A 14,161-nucleotide genomic window follows, 5' to 3' on the forward strand; every position below is an offset into this window, starting at 1 on the left:
GACATAACTCCCGGGAACTTACTAAGTAAATTATAATAAATGAAGTAAAAATAATACATTCCTTGTTTTTGTCCAACTTAATCGCTAGGTCCAAAAATAAACAACCAATATTAAAAATGTTCTTTTTGATGACCATTTATACAAATCAATTAAAATATAATATGATCTTGTACAAATCTATATAAATTAAATATAAATAAGTACAATAATATGAAAACATTTTCATATGTCATTAAATGGAATATATTTAGCATGAAATTTATTTTATCAACATGCACATTCATTTGTAAACGTAAATTAGCAAGTATATTTAAAGAATAAACAAATAAATTAATGTAAATTCCCTACCAGTACCTTGACACAGTAGCTAAATAAATATGAATTTCATATCTTATAATTATAGGCATTTTGCTCAATATCATTATGCAACCTATTTGACCGAAGCGAAGCGAAGGTCTACGTTTTGACTCGGGCATTTTGCTTTCGTATGTCCGGATGTTCTCCTCTACAGGTCGCAATTCTTAACCGATTCTCGTGAAATTTTGTGACCGAATTTTATGACTAAATAAAAATTTTTTGTCAATCCGGTTTTTGGAAATTTTTAAAAATGGCGGAGTCGTGATACCTGGCGCCTAAACAAATAGTCGTATCGATATCATAAGACTTTTTTCTTTTTGAAACATGTTTACAGAGTTAATAGCAAAAAATGCAGAAAAAAATTATCGCTGGTTTAGGCGGTATTTAGATATTTAATTTTAACTAATTTTAATTTGAGAAGGAGTAGCTAAATTTCGTCAACCCATCTAAGAACTATTTGGCTCAGTTTGTAAACGTTCGCTTTTTCTGTTTGCACAGAGGGTCTGGGTTCGATCCCCAGTAATTGTATGCTGGGATATTATAACTTTTTGTATTTTTTTACACATAAATTTCGTATTGTTTTTCTTTAATTTACTATACACCATGTTTTTATTGAATTCCGTTAACTTCGGGGTATAGTTAAGTACGTTTATAAGAACTAAATGGCATAGTTAATTTTCAAAAAAAAATTTTTTTTTTGTTTTCTTTTTTGTTTTGTTTTTTTGTTTAAAAAGTAATTAAATGTAGCATATAGCGTTGTTGTAACACGGGCATTACATTTAACTCAACCAAACAATTGAAATCTGTGACATATCAATGTCATTTCGTACATCAATCGACCGAGATTGTACTTAAGTTTAGTAGCAAATGTATGAACTCATTCTAAACACTAATCAATATGTAAGCCGGCCCTAAGGCAAGTGTACACGCTTGTAGAGGCCTTATAGTAAAAAAATAAATTATGGATTATCTCCGAAATGGACTTAATTAGAACATCGGTGTCTTTGAGAAAGTTACTTGATTTAAGCTCAGGAATGCACCCTTGAAATTAACGGAAATCAAAAAAAACACGGTGTATTTAAAGCTCTTAGCACCATGTTATTTCAAGCTCTGCTCGCGAGGTCTACAGCTCACAGAGCCACTAGTTATATCTAGGTACTTAGTTAAAAACATTTTGTGAAAAGTTCTTGTATAAATCAGGTTCTTTATTTGAACCTTAAACTTAGCAGTCTTACAAATTATTGCAATAGCATTTCGATTGTAAAAGTAGCCTAAACTAAATCAATGACAAACAACTAATCCTCTATTGCATTGCTAATTTAAACTATCAGGAAATTAAGCAAAATTTATACCTAATTCTAAATCGTAATTCTTTTACACTAAGTTTAGTGATTTGTTATGTAATCTAATGTGCAGAGCATATTGTTCCAATTAAGTCGACTTAATAGTATTACATCAATTTATATGGTAGGCAAATACGTTCGCGCGACGTTCGTATCTCTGATAACAGACATTAATAATAGCTTACTTAACTTAGCTCTATTGTCGAGTCGAGTGTGTTTAGATTGCAATCGTATCAGTGTATCTCCAGACGCCGCGAGCGCTGCCACAATGTGGCAAATAAACTCGTATACGCGTAATCTATAATTAAAGAATATAAATATAAACTTATTTCGGTATCAGTCTCATCAGTAGCTGTCACCATGAGTCATCACTGTCATCAGACGAAGAGAAAGATTCAATATTGGGCGGGATTATGCGGTGAGTTTGGCGCGAAATTTGTAACGCAATAGAAGTATTTATATTTTCTATATACTTATGCAAATAAAACAAACACCTCGTAAAAGCACACACGCGCTAGGTATGTAAAGTGGTAAATTATAAAACCGGACAAGTGCGAGTCGGACTCGCCCACCGAGGGTTCCGTACTTTTTAGTATTTGTTGTTATAGTGGCAAAAGAAATACATCATCTGTGAAAATGTCAACTGCCTAGCTATCACGGTTCATGAGATACAGCCTGGTGACAGACAGACGGACAGCGGAGTCTTAGTAATAGGGTCCCGTTTATGGTCCCTTTTTACCCTTTGGGTACGGAACCCTAAAAAGTGTGTTTCTTTTGTTATAATTCATTGACCTCTTGAAACGCTGCTGCCATTGTTTTTGTACACGAAACCCTAATTGTAGTCGACTATTTTGTTATTATCAAATCAAATCGGCTTATTTTTAGCATTAACTAATTAAATATGTATAATATAATTGATATAAGGAAGCGCTGGTGGCCTAGCGGTAAGAGCGTGGGACTTTCAATCCGGAGGTCGCGGGTTCAAACCCCGGCTCGTACCAATGAGTTTTTCGGAACTTATGTATACGAAATATCATTTGATATTTACCAGTTGCTTTTCGGTGAAGGAAAACATCGTGAGGAAACCGGACTAATCCCACTAAGGCCTAGTTTCCCCTCTGGGTTGGAAGGTCAGATTGGCAGTCGCTTTCGTAAAAACTAGTGCCTACGTCAGTTCTTGGGTTTAGTTGTCAAGCGGACCCCAGGCTCCCATGAGCCAAGAGTCCCATGAGTCAAAATGACGGGATAACGCGAGGAAGAAGAAGACTATAATTAATTGTTATGCAAGCGGTCTGTTATGTAAATTTTGTTTATATTTTATTTCGTTTTTTTTTTTTTTAAACAGCGGCATCAAACTTCATGTTCACCGGCGCGGTGATATCGTGGCCTTCACCAGCTATTCCTAAGTTCCAAAGCGGAGAGGCAGATGTGCAAATTACTGAGGTGAGTCGGATATCGCGATTATCGCGTGATATCAATGTCAATTAAAGGTTAACTTGCATATCTTATTATGTATGTCCATAATTTCCATACCTACTTACATTACCTATAGCGGTGTCCAGACGGGAAATCGGTCGATTTGATCAGAAATGAAATTGGCCACCAATTTAAGATATATGGTGATATTTGAGCCCTCTAAATTAAAAAAAATGCTCCCAATCGAAAATACTAGCGTCACAAATTGGTATTCTTGCGTACGCACCTCCATTTTATCGGTAATATCGGTTATAATCGGCGGTCGAACTCGGCGAGCCAAATTGGCATTTGCGTCCGCACGGCTTGATTTGATCGGACAATTTAATCAGATTGGCGAAAAATGATCCCGTCTGGACTGGGCTTATAATTTAACGTTTAATGGAATTGTGCCGGGCTAGCACATGATTGGCGTAGTGAAACAGCGGATTTGTGTTACGGCGCGAGTTTACTGCCGGTACCTAAACCCGACAACCTTTTTACTAGTGTCCGACCGAAACATGTTTTTTTGCCGAAACCGAAACCGAAACCGAATGTTCGGCTTTGGCTCTAGTTTCGGCCGAAACCGAAACCGAAACCGAACCTTTTGTAGACTTGATAAAATCGTTGAAAAAATGTCATAAAACCGCTTTTACACAAATATTATGGGGCTGTCAACACCCAATGTCCTTGAAATTGATGTTACTTAAGCAGTTTTTTAAGAAAATTACTAGAGTTAGAGCAAGATAATTCTACAACGATTTTGATAACACACGCAGTGCGAGTGTTATTTAAACGTCAAAATTTATATGAAATTATGACGTACTTATAAATAACATTTGCACTAGTAGCACTGCGTATGCTATCAAAATCATTGCAGATTTTTTTTGGTCTAACTCTATTCATTCACCAGTCAAGCTAACATGTAGATCAGATATAGGGTCAACCAAAAACCAACCGAAAACGCGAGCGCAGCGAGCGCGAAATTTTTTGTTAACAATATCGCAAGGGAAGTAACGGGAGTGGAAAACCGAGAAAAAGGTGAATGGACTGTGTGAGAGATGATATGAAACGAACGCAAGTGAATGATGAGATGACGGGCGAGAGAGAGGTATGGAAGAAAAAGACATGCTGCGCCGACCCCAAATGAATGGGATAAGGGCAAGTGAATGATGATAATCGTAAGGCCGGGTACCGATCTTCACCTGGGCCTAAAAGTCCGAAGTGCCCCAGTGAGGCGAACTTTCATGCGAAGTAAAAGCCGTGCTTCAGGCTTCAGGATAAGTAGTTGAGCACAGACTCCAACCAATGTCCATTGTATTAAAAAGCGAGACGCGCAGGCCGAGCATGGCGCAGCGAGGCGAACGGCTAAGTTGAAGTAGAGGACATGTGGAACACAAACCAAATGGTAAATTGAGGTAAAAAGTGAGGCTAAGGTCGAGCATTCGTATGAAAAACTGCACTGGGGACACTTTTAAGGGTTTTATCTTCGTTTTAATCAATAGTCAGAAAATCAACTTTGCAGTACTACTTGAGCGTAGCCTTTAGCCTCGCTTAAAATTTGCCATTAGAGGTAGATAGGAAAGTGACTGAATAAGAGCGAAAAAGACATCGTTCGACTCGGGCCGAGCTGATACTCGGCCAACGGCTACGTGCGATAGTGCTATCTCATTCACTCCGATACAATGTGTGCGATAGACAGTGTGCGCGTTATTAGGTATTGACAGCCTCATAAGACTGCGTCGACCGTCCAGTGGCGCCCTCATTGGTGGAATTGTGTTTTATAATATACCTATACATGAATCAGTAAATGTAGGTTATTACTATTGTTGTCCTACTTATTCCCCAACTTTTGGTCTTTGTCCGAAGTGCCATTTCGTAAGTTTCGGCCCGGCCGAAAGGTTCGGCCGTTTTTTGGCCGAAACCGAAACTACAGCCGAAACATGATTTTTTGGCCGAAACTGGCCGAAACCGAAACCGAAACCGAACCTTCGGTCGGACACTACTTTTTACTAACCGGCTCAGCTAAACGGCAGATGTATGACCCAAATAGTCCCAATTAAGTACTAGTGGCTCTGTGAGCTGTAGACCTCGCGAGCAGAGCTTGAAATAACATGGTGCTAAGAGCTTTAAATACACCGTGTTTTTTTTGATTTCCGTTAATTTCAAGGGTGCATTCCTGAGCTTAAATCAAGTAACTTTCTCAAAGACACCGATGTTCTAATTAAGTCCATTTCGGAGATAATCCATAATTTATTTTTTTACTATAAGGCCTCTACAAGCGTGTACACTTGCCTTAGGGCCGGCTTACATATTGATTAGTGTTTAGAATGAGTTCATACATTTGCTACTAAACTTAAGTACAATCTCGGTCGATTGATGTACGAAATGACATTGATATGTCACAGATTTCAATTGTTTGGTTGAGTTAAATGTAATGCCCGTGTTACAACAACGCTATATGCTACATTTAATTACTTTTTAAACAAAAAAACAAAACAAAAAAGAAAACAAAAAAAAAATTTTTTTTTGAAAATTAACTATGCCATTTAGTTCTTATAAACGTACTTAACTATACCCCGAAGTTAACGGAATTCAATAAAAACATGGTGTATAGTAAATTAAAGAAAAACAATACGAAATTTATGTGTAAAAAAATACAAAAAGTTATAATATCCCAGCATACAATTACTGGGGATCGAACCCAGACCCTCTGTGCAAACAGAAAAAGCGAACGTTTACAAACTGAGCCAAATAGTTCTTAGATGGGTTGACGAAATTTAGCTACTCCTTCTCAAATTAAAATTAGTTAAAATTAAATATCTAAATACCGCCTAAACCAGCGATAATTTTTTTCTGCATTTTTTGCTATTAACTCTGTAAACATGTTTCAAAAAGAAAAAAGTCTTATGATATCGATACGACTATTTGTTTAGGCGCCAGGTATCACGACTCCGCCATTTTTAAAAATTTCCAAAAACCGGATTGACAAAAAATTTTTATTTAGTCATAAAATTCGGTCACAAAATTTCACGAGAATCGGTTAAGAATTGCGACCTGTAGAGGAGAACATCCGGACATACGAAAGCAAAATGCCCGAGTCAAAACGTAGACCTTCGCTTCGCTTCGGTCAATAATAACCGGGCCAAATCAAATAGTGTGGGTCTGCGGGGAAACTGTTATTGAGATCGTGGAGACCGTAACCTTCCAGCCTATCGTGGCTTCCTTTCTCTCATCACTATACTCTGTATCTTTAGGCATTTAAATAAAAGTAAACAAATAATTTGTACATTTTCGGGTAGTTTTATTGGTTAACCAACCAAATACCTACAAAACTGCCTGGATCTGTCACTGAACGACCTGACTTTAACCTACATTATTTGATCGTGTAATGTTTTCATCTACCCTCAACTGGCTTAAGGAGCCATTTGTGGGTAGAGTTTGTTTGTTTACTTTTATTTAAATACCCTAAAGATACAGACTAATAGGTACTGCGTTTCGACCAATAGCTTTCACTTGATTTCGTTGGATTGTCTAGACTTCAAAAGACTTTACTCGTCTGACGCAAATAATGCTTTCTCATTGCAGGCGCAAATATCATGGATATCCTCCCTATTCGCCATCGGCGCCATCTTAGGGTGCTTCATAGGGCATCCGCTGTTGGACCGCGTGGGCCGTCGCAAGGCGCTTCTCTTCGGGACCCTGCCTGGAATCATAGGTGCGGTAAGTGTATGACCTTTTACGAAATGTTTTGTCTGGGCTGAAAGTTTGTTTGATATCTCATCCATCCTCATCTCTCTCTCTCTCTCGTTTGTTAACAAATGGAGGTCAGACAATACCTATAACCGCTACCTACTGTTAATACAAATTAAGTTACAAGTGTCAATTTTACAAATCTGAACACTGCCTGCTTAAAATTTAGGTATATATAAGTCCTGGAGACCGTTTCAACATCTGTAGCCTCCGTTAACTAACAAGTATAACTACATATTTCTAACAAAAAGAGTTATATATAGTTATCTTATTCTGCGTGTATTACCTACACTGATGATTACAGGAAGTGACCGCTCAAGGAAATCGGCTGCTGAACGGGTCACCAAGGCTTTTTACGACTGTGATGTATCTAAAAATCAAAATCAAAATATACTTTATTCATGTAGGCCTAGCAACAAGCTCTTATGAATCGTAATTAATCTTAATCTAATTATCAGAGCAATTTATTGATATTAATATTATTCCATAATAAAATTGGATTATTATACATATCAAATTTAACACTAAGAATTTCACAAAAGGATCGTCAAACATTAAAAAGATTGTATAAAAAAATACTAGTCTAGAATTTCTAGAATAAAATCTAAATGTCAAAAAAAAGCATAAGTAACAAAAGAAGTAGATAGTATTACATCGGAATATCCATTTGCTCATCAATAATCAAATATACCTAATAAATAAATAATCATTTCGAATAACAATTAATCCCACGTTCTACTTAGAAGTAACAAAGCAGGGTGCTATCTCATATCGCATTCAGAAAACACTTATTTGCTGTAATGTATACTTGAAAAATAACGTTGGTTGAACTTGATCCTTCGAACCGGACTTTAATGTCGTATTCTTGTCGATTTCAGGGTATAATACTAATCACGAAGTCAGCCGAGATGTTGTATTTTCCAAGAATATTGTGTGGAGTTTCTTTAGGAATGAATGCAGTGGTAAGTCTATCTATAACGTTACTATTAGTCTGTCCTGACGAAACTGGTTTGCCAAACGATATTTTGATGTCTACCAAGTTTCAAAAATACATAGTGAACCACTTAAATCTATTTATTTTTCAGGTAGTAATGATCTACATCACAGAAATAGCTGACAAGGAGATCAGAGGCGCGCTTGGCATGTCTGTGCAAGTGACCAACAACCTTGGCAGCTTGATTGTGTACTGCGTAGGTCCGTTCGTGACCTACAACATGCTCAACGCGCTGGTGCTCGCCATTCCTCTCGCCAACTTGCTGAGTTGTCTATGGATACCTGAGTCGCCATATTACCATGTAAAAGATGGTAGGATTGCGGCCGCTAGGGTGGAGTTTATGAAGTTGAAGGGAACTAACGAAGAAAAGGTAATTAGATCAGATTTCTATTAGGCATTCGTAATTAATTTAATACATCATACAAAAAACCCAATTTCTGTCTATTCTATTTTGGGTGCAATTAACGGTAATTTGTGCACTAAATTGCGTCTCTTTAACTGATATTTATTTACCTCAATACTTAATTAAATTGATTACAAAAACAATTCAAATTATTAAAATGTATATGTACAGGTGATGACAAATGGAAAACACTGACAATGTTAGGATCCACGTGGCTTTATAATAGTTATTTATATTTTATATAAAATTTCATATAAATAATTTTATTTCAGTGGGTGGACGAGCAGTTAGGAATCATACGGGCACATGTGCGGGAAAGCATGGAGAATAAAACTACCCTCTGGGAGCTAGTCTCAAACATGAAGTATAGAAGAGCTTTGTATATCGTAACAGGTACTTAAATATAATTTCTACATAAATAATTCAGAGACTCATCCCTTAGCCTATTATTTAGTAACTAGATTCTAGTCCATCCCACATATAAACCTACATACATACCTAGCTATGAGAGGGTCAGATTCATTAAACTGAAAAAATACTAAATATTGTTTTCACCTCGGCATCGAAAACAAGAATAGGTACTTTGCTGCTACTCGTAGGAATCACGGAAGAAAAATCGCACTTTGCGCACTTGTGCCTGTCCCGCAGGTAGGTTCATTTAACATTGTTACAAAACGGAGAGAAATAGAAAAATGCTAAATCGTAGCTCATCTAATTCATTATAACGTAAGTTATTACTCCCACATTCGTTTATAAATAGAAATCTGTGTTTACAGGTCTGAAGATGTTACAATACATGACCGGCGGGATGGCCATCCAAGCGTATCTCGAAGTCATCTTCAGACAAAGCAGTTCCATATCTGGACCACTCGTCAGTATTGTCTATGGTTTCGTACAACTTCTCACAGGTAACACATATTTTACAAATTTGTGAATTGATATGATTTATTAGAGCATCTCTGCACAAAATCAGCGGCCTCGCTTTGTTCAGTCGTTTAAATGCAATTCCCTGTTTCCCGGTAATAGTGGAGTAATATCCTATTCAGTTCAGAACAATCGGTACTCTTACTAAGATTCATAAATTTCATAATAAACATGACCAAACCCATAACGTCATCTTGAAATATGTGTCTCTACGCCATTGGCATTTTGCTCGGCATCTATAAGGTTTATAGAAATAATATTCGCCCTTATATCTTCTTTTTGCTTACAGGAGTGGGAGGAGCATTGCTAGCCGGCTACTTCGGCCGACGGATCCTCATGTTCGTCTCGGACTTGGGAGTAGCGCTCTCAATGAGCGCCCTAGGCCTTTACTTCTACCTCCAAGACACCGTCAAACTCAGCCCAGATACACTCTCTACAATCTCCTTCTTACCTTTAATAGGGTTGTTCGGATTCAATGTATTTTATTCCGTAGGCATAGGGATGTTACCTTACGTGATGCAAGCGGAACTGTTTCCTATAAACGTAAAGACAGCGGCGTCTAGTTCAGCCACTGTGATGGCGTGTGTCATGACCTTTGTTATAACTAAGTGTTACCACGGAATCAGGGCAGGCTTGGGTCACTCTGCCGTGTTCTGGGCCTTCGCTGTAGTAGGTTATTTAGGATTATTTTTTATATACTTTTTCGTGCCAGAAACTAAGGATAAAACGTTGGAAGAGGTGCAGGATAATATGCTGGAGAAGAACCAAGAGGCAACGGCGCTTAAAGACATGGAGGACATTAATAGTTGATCTAATCTTAGAGTAAAGCCAATCTTAAAATTAACGCTCCTAATAGGGGATATTACTGCAATGTTCTGCCGCCAGAGTGCAGCACTACCGACTCAGTAAATTCATAGACTAACTTATACATACTGTGCCTTAAACTGTTTTTTGACAAGTTTTCACAGACAATAAAATATGACATTGATGCATCAAGGCGGTTTGTTAACAAGGGCCTACCGGGAAACGTGAAAATCGAAATTTAGTTATCTGCCTCTTTATCGCTCGAATATGCAAGAGTGATAGAGAGATTAGATAACGAAATTTCGATTCACTGATTTAAACTTTCACGATTATTAAACATTATCAAACTGCACAACGGGACTTAATCGCGTATTTAATCGTGTATTCACCAATGTTCCCGTTAAAGAATGTCTAGAAGTAGTCAGAAGGAAACTGAGTGATGAGGGTATATCGGAGTCAGTAATGGTGTTGCTGAGGAACTGCTTGGAAGGAAGCTACTTTTTGTATTGTGGAAAGCATTACCTCCAGATTGATGGGGTAGCCATGGGTAGCCCTGTAGCACCGGTTTTGGCAAATATCTGGATGGAGCATATCGAAGCCAGTATAAACTTGCAGCCTTGGGCGGTGAAGTTGTGGAAGCGCTATGTGGATGATGTTTTCTGTATTATGAAGGGTGGGAAGCAGGAGGTGGAGCAACTACTCCGATATCTAAATTCAATTCATCCGAAGACGAAGTTCACGTATGAATTGGAATCACAGCGCAGTTTGCCGTTTTTGGACGTGAAAGTGATTGGTCGAGTGGATGGAACCCTAACTCATACTGTTTATAGGAAACCTACACACACTGACAGGTATTTGAACGCCCTTTCTCACCACCATCCTCGTCACTTACAATCGGTGGTTACCTCGCTAGTAAACAGAGCACATGATCTGTGTGACCCTGAATATTTAGAGAGTGAGATGTCGCATATTCAGGAGGTACTAAGGAGGAACGGGTACAAGGTAAAAAAGTGGCAACCCAGACGAAAGGCAACGCGGAAACGTCCTGATGTCTCCGGACAGCCGGCATTTTTGCCGTATGTAAAAGGGGTAACGGATAAAGTTGGCACAGTACTTGGAAAGTACTCTATAAAGACGGTGTACACACCTTTATCCAAAGTAGCAGGGAGCCTAAGGTCACCGAAGGACGTTATTCCGTTCCAGTCACCTGGCGTTTATAAAATAGATTGCAGTTGTGGTAGTTCCTATATCGGAGAAACTAAGCGCACCATAGCAGAAAGAGTTAAGGAACATATCGCAGCTGTCAAAAATCGTCAGGTCAACAAGTCTGCGGTGGCTGAGCATTTGCTGGAGTCAGGACCAAACCACTGGATTGAGCTGCATAACCCTAAAATCCTCTCCACGGATCGCCATTTCTACAGTAGAAAAGTGCGGGAAGCCATTGAAATCAAAAAACATTGCAATTTTAATCGGGACGAGGGTTTTAAGATCTCATCCACATGGAATCCAGTCATTAGTAAATGTAAGCGGAAACGAATATCGACAGTCGATAAATCGAATATCGTTAGTGTTGTGTGTCGACAGAGTGACATCCCTAGTGCGCAAAACGTTCAAACTGATAAACAAGACCAAGTGCGGGTAGTTCGAAAAACTCGCGCGGCTAGAAGATGTTGATGTCAACTTGAGCCAGTCTTCTCCGAGACCACGGGGACAACGCCGTCCTCGAAACGTCGGAGGTAAATCTTAAAACTTAAATACGCGATTAAGTCCCGTTGTGCAGTTTGATAATGAAATTTCGATTTTCTTGTTTCGCGGTAGGCTTAGAGAATATAACCAAGTTTCTGGTTATATCCTCTAAGGCGGTAGGCCATGTGTCAATGTGGTTTGTTTACTGTATGTGCCACAAAGGTGCCACCTACGCAGAGCTTTGCCTAATATTCCCTATTGAGTTGTAGGTCACAATCAAATTCGTCGTATAGTACAGAGGCGTTCATTTTAAGATTGGTTTTACCCAAACTAACAACTCCTTATTGAATAAATATTGTAGTGTCGACTGTTCATATGAGCCAGATTATTATCTCATAAGATCACGAGACTTGTAAATGAAAGTATAACAAACCCAATCAGTACTGATCAGCAAACAAATACCTGTAACAATATTGACGGTAACATGTTATCTGTTTATTTTATTCATTTACATGGCAATTGATGTGCCTAAACAATCATCTGAATATATACAGGCTGACCAAAAAATAAGTGCATTCCCGTTGCTAGGGAGGTTTTGGGATTATACTGAGCAACTTTTACTATGAGACAAATCCCGACATCGCGAAAAAAAATTTGGCTGTTTTATACATTTTGGCTGGTCCATTTTCTATGGGAGGGTAAATTTTATTTTCGTGATTTCGGGGTTGGTCCCATAGTAAAAGTTGCTCAGTATACTCCCAAAACCTCCCTGGCAACGGGAATGCACTTATTTTTTAGCCACCGTGTATATTGTAACATTGTTTAGTTCGTAAATATAAGACAAACAGTTGCAAAATCTGATGAAAGACCCGAGAGACACTGTTAATATTTACTCAAGCTGGTATCAAATAATGTTGATGTGGAATTCTGGCTTTTGTAGACGTAAGCATAACTGTGATAAGACAGTGCAAAATAATGTGTTCATAACTACAGTTTTCATAAAATAATAGTTGTATTCATTAGGCACCGTTTCCCGTAATTTTCGTGTTGCATTGCATTTATGAATAAGTGAAATGCCAGCCGAAGATTATTTATCAATATAAATTTAATTAAATGTACAAGTACTTATTACAGTCGACGTCAAAGATATGTTTAAATTTTTCGCTTTATTACAAAGGAGTAAGGTCACAGAATAAATAATAGTACCATGGTATAATAATATACTCCGCCTGGTACTCCATTCCGAGATTCGCGTATGACCTAACTGACACGCGCCTACGTCATCATGCTGTTTACAGGTTCTCAAACTTTGAAATGTGGGAGAATTTTAACCAACGGTGAAAATTATTTTAACGGCATTCATTTTAAGTTATTCATGTAGAAACATAGTAAAATAAAACAAATCTAATGTATTAAATTAAATTTTATTTATCTATACAAGACAAACGTTTGAAAAACTAATTCACAGTTACACATTAATTACCAAGCTTACGGCGTGAAAAGTTTGGAAAACACTGCGACTGCTGACACTGAGCGAGAAGGAAATAACAATTAATACGCGTTCGACAAGGATGACGGTCAGGCACAGACCAACCCCTATACACCGAGCTTATAGGACGACTCGCGGTCACCGCCCGTATGGTGTATAGGTCAAATATAAGATTGTTCGCGCGCCGCTCCGATCAGTTGCGCCAAGGTTACGACCTTTTAGCAGTGTGCACGAGTCTAAGAAAATAAATCGTAAACTATTGAATTCATTGGGAAATAATGGGATATTGCAGCGTAAAATGGTGTGGCAAGTCACCTAAGACATCTACTTACGAAACAGATGGAATAACATCCCACAGGAAAGTCAAAATTCATTATTTCATTGAATAATGTTTCTTGTCCGCGGGGTTCATTTTATACTGGTCAATAAGCAGAGGCGAAGTATATCCGTCCCTTTTCGTCAACTTGAAAATGCAATGCGCTATCCCTTTCCCTTTCGACTAGTGATGTGACGATGATGGTTTTTCAGTTGCGGAAACTTCGTGCTTCGTCATACCGTATTGTACCATTTTAGACATAATATATAGGTAATTATGTTGTGTAAGTTTTTTACAATCCTCTAGGCCAGCGGAGCAGTTAGGCCGCATGTCACGTGGACCTGATGATGAACTTTAAAGAAGTGCGAGGGAACTCGGTGTTGGTTTATGATAGACATATGTTGTATGGGTTTTTTAGAATCCTCTAGGTGAGCAGTTAGGTCTCATGTCACGAGATGGACCTGATGATGAACTCCAAAGAAGTGCGAGGGAACTCGGTGTTGGTTTGTGATAGACATATGTTGTATGGGTTTTTTAGAATCCTCTAGGTGAGCAGTTAGGTCTCATGTCACGAGATGGACCTGATGATGAACTTCAAAGAAGTGCGAGGGAACTCGGTGTTGGTTTGTGATAGACATAT

At 38.2% G+C, this 14,161-nt stretch overlaps 1 protein-coding gene across 1 annotated transcript; it reads left to right on the forward strand.

Moving 5' to 3' along the window:
* Positions 1 to 1,915: 1,915 nt before the first annotated feature.
* Positions 1,916 to 10,315, forward strand: LOC134791704 (facilitated trehalose transporter Tret1-like). The gene is made up of 8 exons (XM_063762810.1): positions 1,916 to 2,118; positions 3,046 to 3,143; positions 6,741 to 6,875; positions 7,784 to 7,867; positions 7,991 to 8,269; positions 8,575 to 8,695; positions 9,079 to 9,210; positions 9,516 to 10,315. Exons 1-8 carry the CDS (start codon positions 2,061 to 2,063, stop codon positions 10,034 to 10,036), a joined length of 1,428 nt encoding a protein of 475 aa, XP_063618880.1. The 5' UTR covers positions 1,916 to 2,060; the 3' UTR covers positions 10,037 to 10,315.
* Positions 10,316 to 14,161: the final 3,846 nt, after the last annotated feature.

This window comes from Cydia splendana, chromosome 6 (genome assembly GCF_910591565.1).
Source record: "Cydia splendana chromosome 6, ilCydSple1.2, whole genome shotgun sequence".
NCBI classification, from domain to species: Eukaryota; Metazoa; Arthropoda; class Insecta; order Lepidoptera; family Tortricidae; genus Cydia; species Cydia splendana.

Bases quoted from the DNA above. Each gene is read 5' to 3' on its own strand.
- LOC134791704 (XM_063762810.1), top strand. From the start codon at position 2,061: ATGAGTCATCACTGTCATCAGACGAAGAGAAAGATTCAATATTGGGCG. The intron at 8,270-8,574 runs GTAATTAGATCA...ATTTTATTTCAG, and splicing joins AGGGAACTAACGAAGAAAAG to TGGGTGGACGAGCAGTTAGG. The intron at 8,696-9,078 runs GTACTTAAATAT...CTGTGTTTACAG, and splicing joins AGCTTTGTATATCGTAACAG to GTCTGAAGATGTTACAATAC.